The sequence below is a fragment of the Ammospiza nelsoni genome, chromosome 1 (assembly GCF_027579445.1).
Source record: "Ammospiza nelsoni isolate bAmmNel1 chromosome 1, bAmmNel1.pri, whole genome shotgun sequence".
Classification (NCBI taxonomy): domain Eukaryota; kingdom Metazoa; phylum Chordata; class Aves; order Passeriformes; family Passerellidae; genus Ammospiza; species Ammospiza nelsoni.
Genome location: NC_080633.1, coordinates 145,633,953 through 145,650,048, shown reverse-complemented (window position 1 = coordinate 145,650,048; position 16,096 = coordinate 145,633,953). Strand labels below are relative to the sequence as shown.

Here is a 16,096-nt window from a genome sequence, read left to right as displayed (position 1 = left end):
AAAGGGAAAAAGGAAGAGTCAGGGAATTATAACCCAGTCAACTCCAGTCCATTCGCAGAAAAACGCTGGAAAAAAAAGCCAATTTGCCAACATCTACAAAGTCTCAAAAGGGTAAGTAACAGTCAAGATGGATTTGTCAAGAACAAATCACATCAATCCATCCTATTCCTATGACAAGTAAATAACTTTTGTGAATCCAGATGAAGCAGCATCTGTCAAAATTTCAGTGATGCTGTTGACAAAAAAATACACAAAATTCTCAAAGGAAAGCTAGAAAAGCACTGTCAAAAGAACACTCCCCATAAGAGAGATGTACAAGAGTTTGGAAAAAAATAAGGAAACACTTGTAAATCATCACAGTACAAAAATATGATTTGAGCTTCACTAGAGACTCAGATGAGCAGACTGGGCTCATCAAATTTGCAAAGAACACTAAGCTGGCCAGAGCTGCAGGCACACTTGCTGCCTGGTTTTTGAACAATTGAAAACAGGACCTGAAAAACCAAGGAAGCAATTTGAGAATGGTTATTGCAAAACAGCATTTTAGCCAGAAACAGCTGAATGAAGAAAAGGAACTTAGCCAATGCCAATAAGATGGCATGGAAAACAGAACAATATATTAAGATACATCTGCATTACTCATGGCACTTATGAAGAAATTTTTGCTGTCTAACTGGGCCAAATAAGCCCTTAAATGAAGTGGAGCTGAAACATCACAGCCTAAAATGGTGACTAACTGATACAGTTCTCAAATAATTCAAGAAATAGACAAAGCTTTACATAAACATCTGTAAAGGATGAATGAAATACACCAAATTACCCTAACTACAGCTGCCTAAAATGTATCAGTCTTAAAAGGTACAGAAGACAGCTATAAAAACAGAAGAAATAGTTTTCTTTGTCCAATGGTAATAAGAAAATCAATAATAGGCTTATATTGAAGGAAAGCCTAGGTAAGCCATTAAAACCCCTCCCTTCCTAAAGTGAGCAGACTGCCTAAAGACCTTTTGGATTCTCCATCACAGACAGTTCTAAGAACAGACTACACAGGGAAATAAAAAGCAAAACAAAACACTATCAGGAAAGGTCAAACACCATGCCAGCTCTGCTCTGAAGCAGAGTGATGTTCCATTAAGATCCTTCTGCTTTTACTCACACCATTTTTATCAATTCCTAAGCACAGGCTGAGGCATTTCCTTTGCATTTTTCATGATGTAAAACCTGCTTTCATCAGCACATTACCCATAGACACCCAGAGAGGCCCAAAGCCCTTTAGCATAATCTACAGCACACTGATTTGTGGAGGGTTTGAGGTTTTCAAAGCTGTGTATTTCAGAAAAAAGAACCCTACCATTTTTTCTAGTCTTTTGTTTAGTCTTTTTTTTCTGTTTTATCTAGAACAGTTATCCCTTTCAGCTGCACTACCAGTTCACCCTCTAAAAGCCACAGGAACAACTGAAAATTATGTAGTTCATAAAACTACATTCTCAGCTGTTACTGAAAACGGAGCAAAATTGTACAGTATGAGTCCATTTTACAAGTCCTTCAGTTAGGAATATCCTGTATTTCAGGTGGTAAAAAAGTGACAGAAGTCAAAATCTAATTCTGTATGATCCACTGCCATAGACTGAAAGATGATCTACAAACAGCACTCATATTTTTCTCCAATAGAGTGAGTTATAAAAATGATAATTTCCTTCCTAAGATACCCTGGCAAATGCTTCATATGTACTGTGGCTTGCTAACTTGTTTCATGAAATTGTTACTAGCAAAACAGAAATAGATTATTTTTTCGGTCAAGAATTTCATTAGTCCTTACATCTCAATAAGGCACCAAGACCAAGGATTTAGTAAACCCCACACAATATTATCTTAATATTTTCCAGATGTTCAAGTGCTCAAATCGACAAATGATTCACCCAGAAACCTCCATAAAAGCATGGAAAAGAATGGAAACAAAGTATGAAGAAGACAAAGCACTGAGTGCTTGTGAGAATATTAATTCATGCTGCTAATTTAGTATCAGCCTTTAATATTATTATCTGAAGTACTAATTATTTGATTGACAGGATCTCCCAACAGGAAAGTTTAATACATTCTAATAACTGTTTTGCTAGCAGAAAGATTTATTGTAGCAGGAAACTGCTTTGTAAGAAGAAATGATGACTTTAGGCCAAGCAAGTGTCAGGGACTCCCTCATCCTGAGTACCTCTCTGGATCAGGGGCAGCTTTGCAGCAGGGACACAAACATGTGGAAGCTACACCTTTCAAAATGGCATGCACAGTAAGAGATACAGAAAGGGCAAAGGTTTTTTATGCCCTCATGTCTATAACAAAACAATTTCCCCAACTGAACCTACAGCATTTCTGAAGCACAATCCAGGATTAGCATTCAGATGACTGGGCATTGAGGCCACAGGAAAGTTCTCTGTGGTAACAGTTTAGAGTTGTGCACTGTCATTCAGTAAAGTGTAAAATTCCATTCCATCATAGAAATGTTAAGTTTTTCCAGTAGACATCACTCTGTACTTTGCAGTGGTGGCGTTGTTATTGTTGTTACAGAATATTTTACTCCTAAGCATATGTTTTCAAACAAACTTCAAATACAGCACTTATTCAACCTAAAAAAGGATAAAACTCTTCTGAAAGTCCAAGCACTTGCCTAGGGATTATTTACAAAGCTTTTATAGATATAAACATGTCATTCACAGTAAATGCTTTCAAGCATCCTATGGTAACTTATGGAAGTTTTACCAGTACAAGCATCTTTTATATTTTATAATACAGAAGGTACAGAAAGGAACTTACATTGGCAGTATGTTATTTCCATTTATTTTGAAACCAAAAAAATTCAATCAGTATAAAAACATATAAATCTACCACAAAGTCAAGAAGAAACATATTATTTATTCAGAAGATACTTGTTCCAGACTGAGTAGAGAAATTTGGATTATATTACCAGGGAGAGAGAGAGAGACTGTGCAAGCCCTATGAGTAAATCCTATAATTTCTCAAGGACAAAATTTCTTCTATGCATTTATGCTGTTTTATCACTGTTATGTAGCAAATACATGAGGAGAAAAATCATAACTTTTAATGGGCCCTGGATGTCTTTAAAGAAGGTCAGTTTTATTCAAGAATAATCACCATGCATCATATTTGAGTTTGAGTCATGTTACTTAAAGTATCTCCCTGTAAGAATGCTAAGCTCGCCCTGAGAATTATTTTTTTCATATCTGAGCTCCCCAGTCTGTCTTCTCTTGTTTCAAACACAGTGCTGATACTGGCAGTTATCACCTTTCACAGGCCAAGGTACTGTATTTCATTATTATGAAACTGTCACACGGGAAGTCATGATCTCCTATAAATGTAATACTCTTCCAAACCACACAGCACAGCCTTAATGAGAAGTGTGAATGTTATGTGTGCACTACAACAAATAAATGCCAGAAGAACAAGCACTTCAATTTTCCTGAAGAGAAAAGCTTCAAACACTGGATACATTGACTTCACACTGGATACATTAACTTTACAAAGGCAGCATGAAAATGATCACAAGGTTCTCAGCAATGAAAACTGGTGATTTAGTTTATTTATTAATACCTGGGGTCACCTGACACTTTCAATTTTATCAGAATAGGATGGAAAATTTCACATTCTATTTTAGTTTGTGTCCCTTGGATAAAAATTCTCCTGACCACCACATGTACAGTTGTGTAACAAAATCAGCAATGGAATGTTGGCTTACAGGGTCACAGCAGTGTGGAACTGCAAAACCAGAGAGCACAAGTATGAGTGGGGGGAGCAATACTTAACTTTGAGTGACCCTAAAGCACTTAAATTCTAGCAGATGCAGGCACACAATTTCTAAGATAATTTAATAACTCACAAAATGAGAAAGAGTGCTGTGTGTTAATCTGTCTCCCTGAGATTTAAATCCTATTAAAAAGACAGAGGAGGCATGCTAGAAAAGGAATTGTTCCATTGTGTATTAAATCACTACCAGCATAAAATTCTGTACTGGTACATGGAATGAAAGAAGCATCTTGCAATAAGGGTAAATTTTCATTGCTTCTTCCAGATTAGCAAGCTGAGACAAGGCAAACAAGTAAATACCCTGCTGGGAATATGAATTCTGACATAGCTTAATTTCAAGTGTTGACATTTGATACTATTTTTACATACATATGCACTTAGTTCTGCCCAAACCAACTGCTTTTAAAAGCCAACACTAAAAATATGAAAGTCTTGTCTCAGCCACTGGTTGATCACTTTTCCACTTGGGAATCTGTCTGTCTTCCTTTAAAATACAAATGATGATACCCAGCAATAACAGCCACCTTCTCATGCACAGGAAGCTCAGCACTGTCACTGATGGGATCATTACTTCACTGCTCTGCAAAGAAACTGCTTTTATAAAAGGAAACACCTTATCAACTAAAGAAGCATTTGTGGTACATAATTAAAATGTGGTAATAATGGGTTCCACATATTATCTGTATTTTGTGCATGAAACCTCAATATGTTACTGACAAAATACAAAGACTTCACCTCATCAGCATTCCAAATTAGCTTAAAATATTTTTTTATTTAACTGAGTCTTGTAAATATACCTTAAGATGAAAGTTTATCATGTATCCAATTGTTCTTGACCAGCTGCTCACTAAAGAAATTTTCTGAACCTTCTTTAAAAACTTCAGAAATAGACATAAGCTGGATATAGACTAATAGATATAAATTGGATCTCTTATTCCAAAAAATTTTGACCACAAGGTGAAAGATTTTAAAGCTTGTCACTTCTATCCTAGTAAAAAACACAACAGACCAAAGCAATACGTTTAATCCTTTGCACTTGAGCAATGGAGATGCTTTACATGACACTCAGTTACTGAAATTCTGCAAGAAAATTAGAGAGAGAAATACAGTATTGTCATAAATTTCTAAGGAAAAGCTTATTGCAATCAGCCTTCAGATCCTTAACACATAAGCCAAGGAGATACCACTTTTTCCCACCACGTGTTTTCAGTTTCCTGACCAGCATATGCTATCCTAGCACATGGTTTATAAAAACATCTTCCATGCTAGAAAAAGCTATTTTGAACCTCACAGGCATTAGCAATTTGAAATTTGGTCTATATAAAAAAAATCTCAACACCTATTCATTATATCCACTATTGAATTTTACTGTTTTTAAGTATCTGCCTTATATAAATAGATTAACAATTATGCTATTAAAAAAAAACCAAACAAACAACTGCTGTAGGAAATAAATTAACATAATTTATAAATGCAACATATAAATGCAACAAATTAATTATACGTAACCTGAAGATCAGGCTTAAAAATGCATAAATAAAACCCAAACAATTATTTATCTAAAATAGCCATCTTCAGGTTTGCTTTTCAAAAACAAATTGACTTTTTATTATAAATTAAAAGAAATTTAAATTCCAGAAATAATTTAAGTTGACAAACATCTAAGTATAAGTTTTGGGTTTTTTTCCTGAAATACAGGGCACAAAGTAGAGTAAGTTCTGCACCCAAAACCAAATACCTGGAAGTCAGCAAACCACAGTGGAAGGCAGTGGGAGTTTCCAAATCTTTCCAAGCTTTTAAACCACCCAAAGATGTTCTGTACAGAGATTTTAACCTTTTAACCAATCACAGCTAAAACAAAATCTGTAAGGCTGAAAAAACCCTATAGCTCAACTAAAGAGGTTTGAATTTTACTTCAAAGACATCACTGCTTTTCTATATCAATGAAGTTTTGGGTAGAAAATAATCAAAATCTACTTAGAGCCACAATCATACTCCATATATTTTAAATGTAAGCAGACTATAAATTTGTAGGGGCCTTAAAGTGAGTTTCCTAAAAATACTATGTAAAATTTTCCAAAGGTTGCCTGACTTCTCACCAGTTAAAAACATTTACTTCATAAACAACCCATTCCTCTCTTGTAGACAATCCCAGTTCACACTCCAAAGTGGTTCATCAGCTTAAGCACATGAAGCATTATTCTGTCACCAGACCATCTCCCTTGCCTTTTGGTTTTTGTTTGCTTGCTTATTTCCTTCTGAAGGAGAGAAAAAAGGCTGAATATTGCGGTAAACTTTCTTTGTTAATGTAACAAAATCTATTTAAGAACACAGTAAGGCAGTGCCCTTGGTAACAGACAAGCTGTTACCCTTGTTCCTTCTAAGTCAATACAAATAGACTTGCATCCTTTGTCTTCATTAACTCTAGAAGGTACCTAGGGAAATGAACAGAGTTTGGCTAAAATAAGGTTTTGAAATGCTGTTGAAGAGCCATAAAAAATCTCTCTCCTCACATAGTTTCTCCTCTCATTTAGGGAAACCTTTTTTTTGTGAGTTTTATAGAAGACAAACACAAATTATCTCCTAATTCAGGAAGTCTCTAATCTCCTCTACTCATAAAAGACTTAGGAACCAACAGGAATATCAAACAGATTACCCTAAGTGAAGTCCTGCTCAGTAACATGCATTTTGAAGTGACACATGCCTTGTACATCAGAGTGGAGGTTGGCACTAACCAATGATTTTTAACTGGAAAGTGATGCACACCTTGTCTTTAGCAGCCTAGGAAACAAGTTCCAAAGTCATTTCCCTAAAAGGACTTGCCCAGGCATTATTATACAAACAAATCAAAAGAAGCAGGGTAGCCTGGCTCAATGATATTTAAATGAATAAGCAAAATTTTATATGTATAATGAGATACAGATATTGTTATCCTCAGTACAGCTGCCCTGCTAGTGGGGGAAAAAAGGACACTTCTACCCTACATTACAGCAAAACTCTCTTTATTTCACCATAACAAGAAATCCTACTCTGGGGTAACATCAGGTTACTGTGCCCTCCTGTCTTCCTGAGCTGCAACTCCATTTAATTTCATCAGCTGGGAACCAAACCCAAAAGCCCAACATCTTTACTGATTCCACAAAGAAATCCCCACTGGTAGCAATGGCAATCATTTACATGAAAAGCAAGTACTCTGTACTCATGTAAAAGCAATAACTCTAAGTGAAAACAGTCCACATCACAATCCTGGAATTTATGAGATTCTAATTTTACCAGCTGGAAAATACAGCAGTTAGAAGGCAAGTATTACAGAGCTATACCCTTGATTGCACCCATCACTCTAATTGGAAAACTGGATCTCTAAATCTTCATTTTGACATTTTTAGTTATGCCCTTCAAGCCTAGATCTGAATCCTGAAATATTTAAGCTGATAAGAGGGTGACACTGCAATACTCAAAGCTACTTTTCAGCTAAGAAGAATCTTTCTGTGTAGCTTAAGCTGCCAGAAAACAAAATTCTGTCTTACCTATATACTGGCTCCAGGAGGGCTGCTTAAAGACCCAAAACATGAACTCACAGCACAGCTTTCCTGTTCCTTCCAAAGTTATTTTTAGAGGGAATGAGCCCACACATCAAAAGAATTTGGGATGCTGCAGGGAAACAGTTTATCTGCCTCCAGCTGGTATCTGCTCTGGGTTTAGGCCCAAAGGATACACCCTGCTACAGACAGCATCTTCCAACTGATGTCAACTGGCAGACCCCTTAAGACTTCTCAAACTACTTTTCAAAGCAAAGATTTACTCTGATTTGATTTAGCATCTGAGCTTACTCACAGAATTGGTCCCAAGGACTTGCAGCTTTGGTTCGCCTGATTCCAGAAGCTTGGCCACCATATGAAGGAAACTTTCCACAAATGGTTTTATGCTTTGAGAATGGCAAGCCATTAGAAGTTGGTCCAGTGCCTCCATGGCAATTAAAACATAACTGAAAATTAATTAGAGAAACACATAAAGATGTATTGCATTTATCATTAACTCAATTAGTTCAACTTAGGATCTTACCACAAAAAAATAGAAAAGAAAGAATGGAAGATGTGTATTTCCCATTGCACAAAAATGACACTTGGAGCTGTTTTCTACATCCATATTCTCTCTCTTTTTTTCTTGTTTTGGGAGGAGATGGGGTTGTGTAGGAGGGAGGGAAGTATAGAATTGAGTGCTGGCCATTTCTCCTTTCTATAAAGTTAAATAACAGCTTTGGATGTCACGAAGGCCAAAAAATGGTGGTCTGTAATGGATGCTGATTTTCTTTAACAATTCCTGCCACTTCTTAGACTTAAAATATTACTCACTTAAATATTTGATTTAGCCAAAAGGGCTGAAAAGAAAGATAATGCTGTTTTCCTATATCCTGACTGACATTCAAAGGTGTTTTGGGCTTACATAGCCAGGTTTTGTCAGCAAGGGGCTGCAGGAGTGGTTTCTGTCAGAAACCAGGAGTTGTCCCCATGACACACACAGCCAGCTCCAAGACTTACCCCCAATTTCCCAAACCTGAGCTCCTCAAGGACACTGGAAGTGCCCACAGGTAATCAGATATCCACAGTGCAGAGCATGGAGGACCCCCAGCTGGAGCAGCTGTGCCTTGAAGGAATCTGCTGCCCACAGAAAGGCCCAGCTGGAACAGGCACAGGCCCCATGGAGAGCAGCCCCTGCAGGAGCTTTTCTGGCAGTATCTGTGATCCTATGCTGGAGCAGCCTGTTCCTGAAGGACTGCACCCTGAGCAAAGAAGCCATGCCAGAGCAGTTCCTAAAGCACTGCCTACAAGGACAGAGCCAAGACCAGAGCAGGGTAGCAGGAGACACAAGATGGTATAAGCTGACCACAGTCCCCAGCCCGAATCTGCACTGCTTGGTGGGGTGGAGGAAATGGACTTGGGAGTGAAGTTGAGCTTGGGAAGAAAGACAGCTGGAGGAAAGAGGGTTTTAAGCTCTGTTTTAATTTCTCATTATCCTACTCTGTCATTAATTGGCAATAATTAAATCAATCCTCCCCAAGTTAAGTCACTCAGTTCCATCACGGGGAAAAAGAGATCTCCCTGTCCTTATCTCAACCCATGAGCTTTCCATTTTATTTTCTTCTCCATCTGGCTGAGCAGGAGGACTGAGAGCAGCTGGATGGGAGCCTGGCAGTCAGACAAGGGTAACTGACCACAAAGAGACTGGGTCTGCCTTGCTTTCCAGACTTGATCAGAACAAACATGATGAAATTCCATGACTTGCTGGCATCTATTTTTAATGACTTCTCTCCTTACCCATAGCGATGTCTGGCCACATCCCTGGTCAGTCTCTCTGCCAGGTAAGCCCCAATTCGATCCAGCTTTTCTGGTGCAGAAACTGCATAGAAAGTCAGTTTCTCCATGTCAGCTTTAACAAGACCATCCTAGAAACAGAAATACAAAATAGAAAATTAAACAATTCATAGGAAATATAAAGCTTTCCAAGTGTTCTTCCTTTTTTTCTAGTTAATATTTAAAGATCAGAGCAATCAGAGCCTTACAGATGGAAATAAGCTACTGAAAAAACTCCAAAACTATTGAGCAAAACTGCCATAACCTTAAAAACCAGCAACATGAAACAACTAAAATATTTTTAAAGGAAATGAAGCAACTAGCTTGCTCCACCCTTTTTTTGTGAGGGAATGAGTATTCTAAGAGAAGGTCTGTAGTAAGATATGTGACCAGTTCTAAGACACACTTCTTTCCTAATAGCACAATGTAATTTTTTCCCTTCCCATCCCCCCACCAAGTATATTCAATGCATAATTTTGATAAAATACACAAGCAAGATTGTAGTTTAAATATTTAATATTGTAGTTTGAATGTTTTATTTTTTCTGTGTCATATCTTGAACAAGGCTGGCGCCCAGGCATCTGAGAGCTAATTGTCAGAGCAAGATCAAAGATTCAGATATTAGTTCCAACATGAACTATAACACAGATCTGCTCAGATGAGGTTATGATCATAATTATCAGGTAAACAGGATAAGACTTTTTGTCTTTTTTTTCCCCCTGGAAGTTCATAAACATTTCTTTTTCAAATAAATTACTTAAATCTTTTAAGACATTAATTATTGATTAATGAATTTTATCAAGCAAATCTTCTGATACTATACAGAAAGTGTGCAACTGAAGGGAAACATCATGAACTGGCCTGTGTCCTCCATTGACCCAATGAATACTAACCAAAGCAGAGGCTAAGAAGTGCCAACTCAGAGCCATTGAGTCAATTTATTAAATTAAAACACTACAGCTGTAGCATTTCCAGGTGTTTCTACATCTGTATCAAAAACTAGATTAGAACAAATAAACCTATAAACCCATACTGTTCCATGCATTCAATATATTGTATACACAGAAAAAATTTCCTTAAAAGCCACTATTATGCACTTACATAATACCTGGCACTGAGTAACATCATCATTTAAAAAAAAGCCAACATACTTTGTAAACATAAACCAAATATTACACAAATACTGATTGTGCTGCTTACTTCTACTATAACAAAAGATATAAAAATTTGGTAATACACTTAAAAAAACAGAGCAGCAGAAACATAAGCTCTTGATCAGTCTGAACTGTCAAATGATTATGTATAGACAAATGCATTCCTCCATGGTAAACAGAAGTTATTTATTTTCACAGAGAGTAAGAGTTAGGCTTTAATATAGCTCCAAGACTGTTACAGTGAAATGAAAAAATAAAATTGTAGATGAGTATCTGGAAAATTAAAAAAAAAACACACACACACACCAGAAAAACCTTTTTGGGTCACAACAGCCTACCAGGGCTATAAAAATGTTCACAGTCAGTAAGTCAAGAGTTAAACAATTAAAACCCTGTAAAAAACCAGAAAATGTTCACACCTGCCAGCACAAGAAAGCAATTGTCTGGGGTTCTAAAAAGTGATGAAGTTAAGTGCTACCTCTGCAGCAGAATACCTTGTTTAATGAAATCTCTTTTTCTCTGAGCAAAACAAACTAATTTTATTCTTCAGTGTGCATCCCTGCTTTGGAAATGGAATTAGACCAGATGATCTCCATGGATCCCTCTCCAGATAAATTATTCTACTAACCTATCTTAAAGCTATTAAGCGCTAAAGAAGAATTTATGATAAAATGTTAAAAAAGAAAAAGGAAAATTAAAAAAAAAAAACCTGCTAAATCACAAGGTATTATCACAGATTTTCAAGCATCAATCCCTTAAAATTTTAAAGGCATGACTCACTTTTGGATCTTCAGGAAAGATGTTGTCTACCAGGCGCTTGTAGCGAGGTCGCAGCGCAGCACAGCAGCAGCAAACTCCTGCGGAGAGATTTACCCAAGGGGATTTAGGATGCACTTCTAGGGACTCATTGAAGGGACAAGCTGACAAGCATGGAGGAAGAAGATAACACTGAATTCAGCTTGCTATCAGCAAGAAAGCAAAAACCAAGGGAATTGAAAGTAAGTACAAGTAAGTCAATAAGGGAAATGACTGGCACACTGGAATACACGAGAAAATGTGCAAGGATCTCGGGTACCAGAAATGCAGCTGCCATCCACACTTCAAAACATGCAGAAAAGTCAAGGCATTTTAAAATTGAGTCATATTAAAACCAAAGCTGCTTCATTTGCAGGTTTATCTTCACTATGAATGACTGTTTCAAAACACCCAAATGTGCATTATGTGCATTATTCTAAAAAAAAATAGAAAATAAAAATGAAATTTGTTTTAAAGGCACCCATATAAACCAATATAAACCATAATATACAAAACATGCTCTGCCTTTCTTGTCACTTATCCTTCCTTCTACCAGGCATCAGTGAAATGACAGTCACTTGAAGCAGAGAAATTAGATTTTTTGATCTCATTTCTACTCTACTACTAATCCATATAATCAGAACAATGCATGTAACTTCAATGTTATTAATTTTAAAAGTCATAGTGCCTGCTTTAAAAAGGTAACAAACCTGCAAAGCATTATTTGGTCCTTTTTCTAGCACTAAGAACTACTAGAACTTTGGAGTTAGGTTAAAACTCAGCACAAAAGAAAAAAAAAAAGAGTTTCTAGATATCTATTCTACTATTTATCAGGGTAGAATTCCTTGTTTTTAATGCAGATTCTGTCTTTCAAACTGCAACACCTGAAAGATTCAGAGCAGATAATACCTTACAAATGTCTTAGTAAAGATTTCCATTTACATACTCAAAAAATCTTTCAACACTGCTAAAAACAGTAAAGAATGCAAACAATAAAGGGTATCTTGGCAGAAACTTTTGATGATTACAATTCCTCTGCAAAAGCATCAAGACTTGTATTTCTTTACTTAAGATATTTAAGTAATCTCAGTAGTTTTTAACCACCCTTATCAGAACATATGGGAGGTTCATAACAAAGATTTCACCTACTGTGCTCAGTTTTAATTACAGGACTCTACAGGAGCAGACATTTTCCCTCAATTACATCTGCTTTCTGATACTATTGTCTCTTGAATAAAAAATGTATTCTGCTCATACTTTGGCAATTCTTGCCACTTATTTTATCACAGACAATTATTAAATATAGATCTATGATTTTAAAACTGTGCCTTAACTCAAAGTTCTTCCCAATGGACTTGAATTGCGCCCAGCTTATGAATTAAGCGTCCTGTACCACCAGTAACATCAACACTGACTCATTACTTCAATACACAATTATGAAAATAAAAAGCACTCAAGGAATAAACAACTGAAATATTGAGAATTTTTTTTTTTAATGGTACTTTGCAATACTGTCAAGTTCTTCATATCACTCCGGCCTGATGTCTTACTCATGGAGCTCTAACAAATGTAAAAATCAACATTTACATAAAAGCTGCAGGAATGAAGTAGATAAAATCAAAGTTCTTCAATATGCTGGAAAATGCAGGTATGAAAATAGGTTAAAATCCTACTTAAAATAGGAATAATCTAGACAGTTCTACAAAAATATTCTCTTGAGAGCAATGCTATGCAACATTTTAGAAGTAAGGAAAATCATAGTAAGAAAGCAGTACTGTATCAGTGTCTTGTATACCACTCCATATTGGGAAATTCAAGTAAGACCTTCAAAATCCACCAAACCCCACATATTATTGCTAAATATTTTTTCAGATAGGTATGCAACTCTGCAGCACTCTGTGGCTCAGTACTCTTTGTACTTGGTTTTCTACCTCATGGTTGACCATTAACTTTGGTCCATGGTAAACAGTATGTTTGACCAGTACGAAATATAACAAAATATTCTAACAATAACTGTAGCATGCAACTACCTAAAACATAAGAGAAGGAAAACAATCTAAAATATTGCAAGACAGGCAATCAAAATATTTTTTAGAATTATTTTCTGTCTCTTTAAGTGACAGAAGAAGAAAATCTTTGCAAAGAACTGCAATTTAAATCTTAAATTGGTGTTTCAAACCTGTGTTAATTACATAAATTTAACACAAAATCTGGATCCAGTTCCTTCTTTGAGATGGATAAAAAAGATCAGGTAACAGTACCAATTCATTCTGACGGCCTTACCACATGGTTTCACTTAATGGAAACATAATATTGCTCTTCTGAAATACTGCTCTCCGAATTTATAGAACATATTGAATTTTGAAACCAAAAAAAGGCCTAACAGTAAGTATGCAGAAGACTTGAAATTTCTTCCTCATCTTGGATTTTGGTAGCATCTTTACATTGCTATGTATTTAATTATAGAACTGTTTACATGGAAAAAACCCCCCATAAACTTGTCAAAAATTCTGTATCATCGAAGTATAAACTTAAAAAACTATGATGTTAATACCATCAAAAGAACTTCCTACATTAAACAGAACATTCAAGTATCAGAAAATGAGATTTAATCTGTCAAAGTTTTCAGCCTCCAAGCAGAGTACTGTCAGAAATAAAACTGACAAGCACTCCAAACAACACAGAAATGAATGACAACCTAAATCAAAAACCAGAATAGTTAACAGTCACGACACAGATTTTGTGGGAAAACTACTAATCATTGCTCAGTTATATCATTTTCATATAAGCATGAAAGGTTCAAAAAAATCGTAGGAATAGGTTTAAAGAATGTATGAATATTTAAAAAACAACAACAACCAAAAAAAAGACAACAGAACAAAAGCACCACAAGATCAAGTCAACAAACTACATTAAAAGTAACCCGTAAAACTTAGGAACATTTTACTACATAGACCAAAAAGATGAATCTTGTCAAAGATGGATAGAAGCTGAGCAACTGAAAATGGATTCTCTGCTTCTCGGATAGCAATTTAACACAGATAAAAATTTATTTGGATAAACACATTCATTTCACATAAACAGACTGTTTTGTAGGTCTATAGAACACAAATAAAAGAAAAAGCTGTTCGATTTTATGCAGGTTTATTGAGGAAAAATCTTATGGCAATTTCTTTTTAATGTCAGACAAAATTTACATTTTAATGGCCTCCCCCTTGCACACATCTTTACATCATTTTATGCAAGCAAATATAGAGGTTAAAGCAATATCTACCGAGAATTTTGCACTGTAATGTGAAAGTTAATGTATAAAGTTTAAAAAATATTGTTTGCTTCTCCAATAGTGAGATTTTTATCAAGTTCAAACATGCACATTCTCTTCTGCTAAAGAAGTCTGATAATCTGCATTTTTCATGTTAGAACTGTACACATTTACCAGCTGCACAGGTACTTCTTTTACACACATTTATTCTACACAAGAGCAGTAAGACACAGCCCCACCATCAGAAAATGGTAATTTCACCTACCCAAACACATACATGGCCTCGGCTGAAAAGCAGAATTATAATCATAGGCTTTTTCTTGCTCAACAGTTGGAACTTGCACATACTGCCTCATCCTGGCTATGGATTCACTCTGGGGGAATTGTCTCCTTTCCCAGAAATGTTCCCTCTCACACTCACACAGCTGCAGTTCCTTCCCACCAGGGCTCTGCAACACTGTAAGCTTATCTGATCAGCTCAGTGACATCTGCATAAAGGCTGCTAACACGTGAAAAACCTCAGGATCAAATTCTGGTAACAAGGCCAGGCACAGGAAAAGAGCAAAGAATAAAAGATATATTGTCAATGTGCGATTCACACACATTGCTCCAATGAAACTGCACAGACAGTTTCATTACTTCAACTCGCCTGGAACACACAGCTCATTATTTCTCTGACTAGAAGTAAAAAATCCATGTAGTTTCAGGTAAAACTATCCTCAGACAGCTGTCACATATCACTGTAGAGTGATAAATATTTTAGCAAAACCTACTCACTTGGTCTTCCTAGAGAACAGATACAGAGTAATGTATTTAAGGCAGACTACTGACCAAAAAGACTTTCTTAAACAGAAAGGTTTACATCTAAGATTAAAGAAACAATCTAAAAATAATGAAATTAACATTATCTCTACTAACACTTCCAAGCAAGGATTACAGAATTTAAATCATTAACATGATTATGATCCAGCAGGTAGAAAATCAATTTTCAGTTAAGCAATTCTAAAGTTACTTTCCAGCTTCCCATTCATTCTCAGCATTTTATTGTTTCACTTCCTACATTACATCCACTTGGGATACACAAATAAAGGATTTGCATAAGGACATTTTTATAAACCCTGGAAATTATAAGTACTGCTTTTAATAAAAACACAGCTAATAATTTCCACTACATAAAAATTCCATACCCTTTCAATGTTTAAAAGATGACTGCTAATAAACTCAGAGAAAACACTGAGCTGCACAGAAAGTGTCTCCACACAGTTTACTACAGGAAATCCTATGTTGTAAATTAGAAAAATCACATTACAATAAAGCTGTATTTCAAAATAGTCTGCCTGAATATTTGTGCTGTATCTTAGTCATACAAAATTACAGGAAAACAAAAGTTTCATAAAAGATAAAAGACTAAGTTCTGCCAGCTGAGTTTAAAACTGCCACATTTGCTTCTATCAAAACCTAGGAAAAGAAATAATCTGTTTTATCTAATGCTGGAATTTCTTCCATAGTTTGCCATGTTGTCGAATATTGTTGTCAACTGTTTACAGAGCATTAATAACCTGAAACAAGATTTCATGTTCTCTCCCTGAATATTTTTATTATCTCCCAAGCTTGGATGTGGTCATTCCTAACTTGCAATTGTCCAAGTTTTTTTTAAAAAATCATATTTTATCAAAAATGGTGCAATTAACATAGAAGTTTCACTCTACAGAGAAATG

At 35.8% G+C, this 16,096-nt stretch overlaps 1 protein-coding gene across 7 annotated transcripts in view; it reads right to left on the bottom strand.

Annotated features, from left to right (window-relative positions):
* EFR3A (EFR3 homolog A) overlaps positions 1-16,096 on the bottom strand; it is a 75,404-nt gene that overhangs the window by 41,485 nt on the left and 17,823 nt on the right. For 6 of the 7 annotated variants that reach the window (XM_059493968.1, XM_059493955.1, XM_059493990.1 and 3 more), the window contains 3 exons: positions 11,102-11,178; positions 9,132-9,259; positions 7,651-7,801 (listed from right to left, as the gene is read on the bottom strand). In XM_059493968.1, the coding sequence (XP_059349951.1) occupies positions 7,651-7,801; positions 9,132-9,259; positions 11,102-11,178 (356 nt within the window). Of the gene's footprint in view, positions 1-7,650; positions 7,802-9,131; positions 9,260-11,101; positions 11,179-14,643; positions 14,663-16,096 lie in introns of those variants that run through there. The other variant, XM_059493952.1, reaches the window with a different exon arrangement.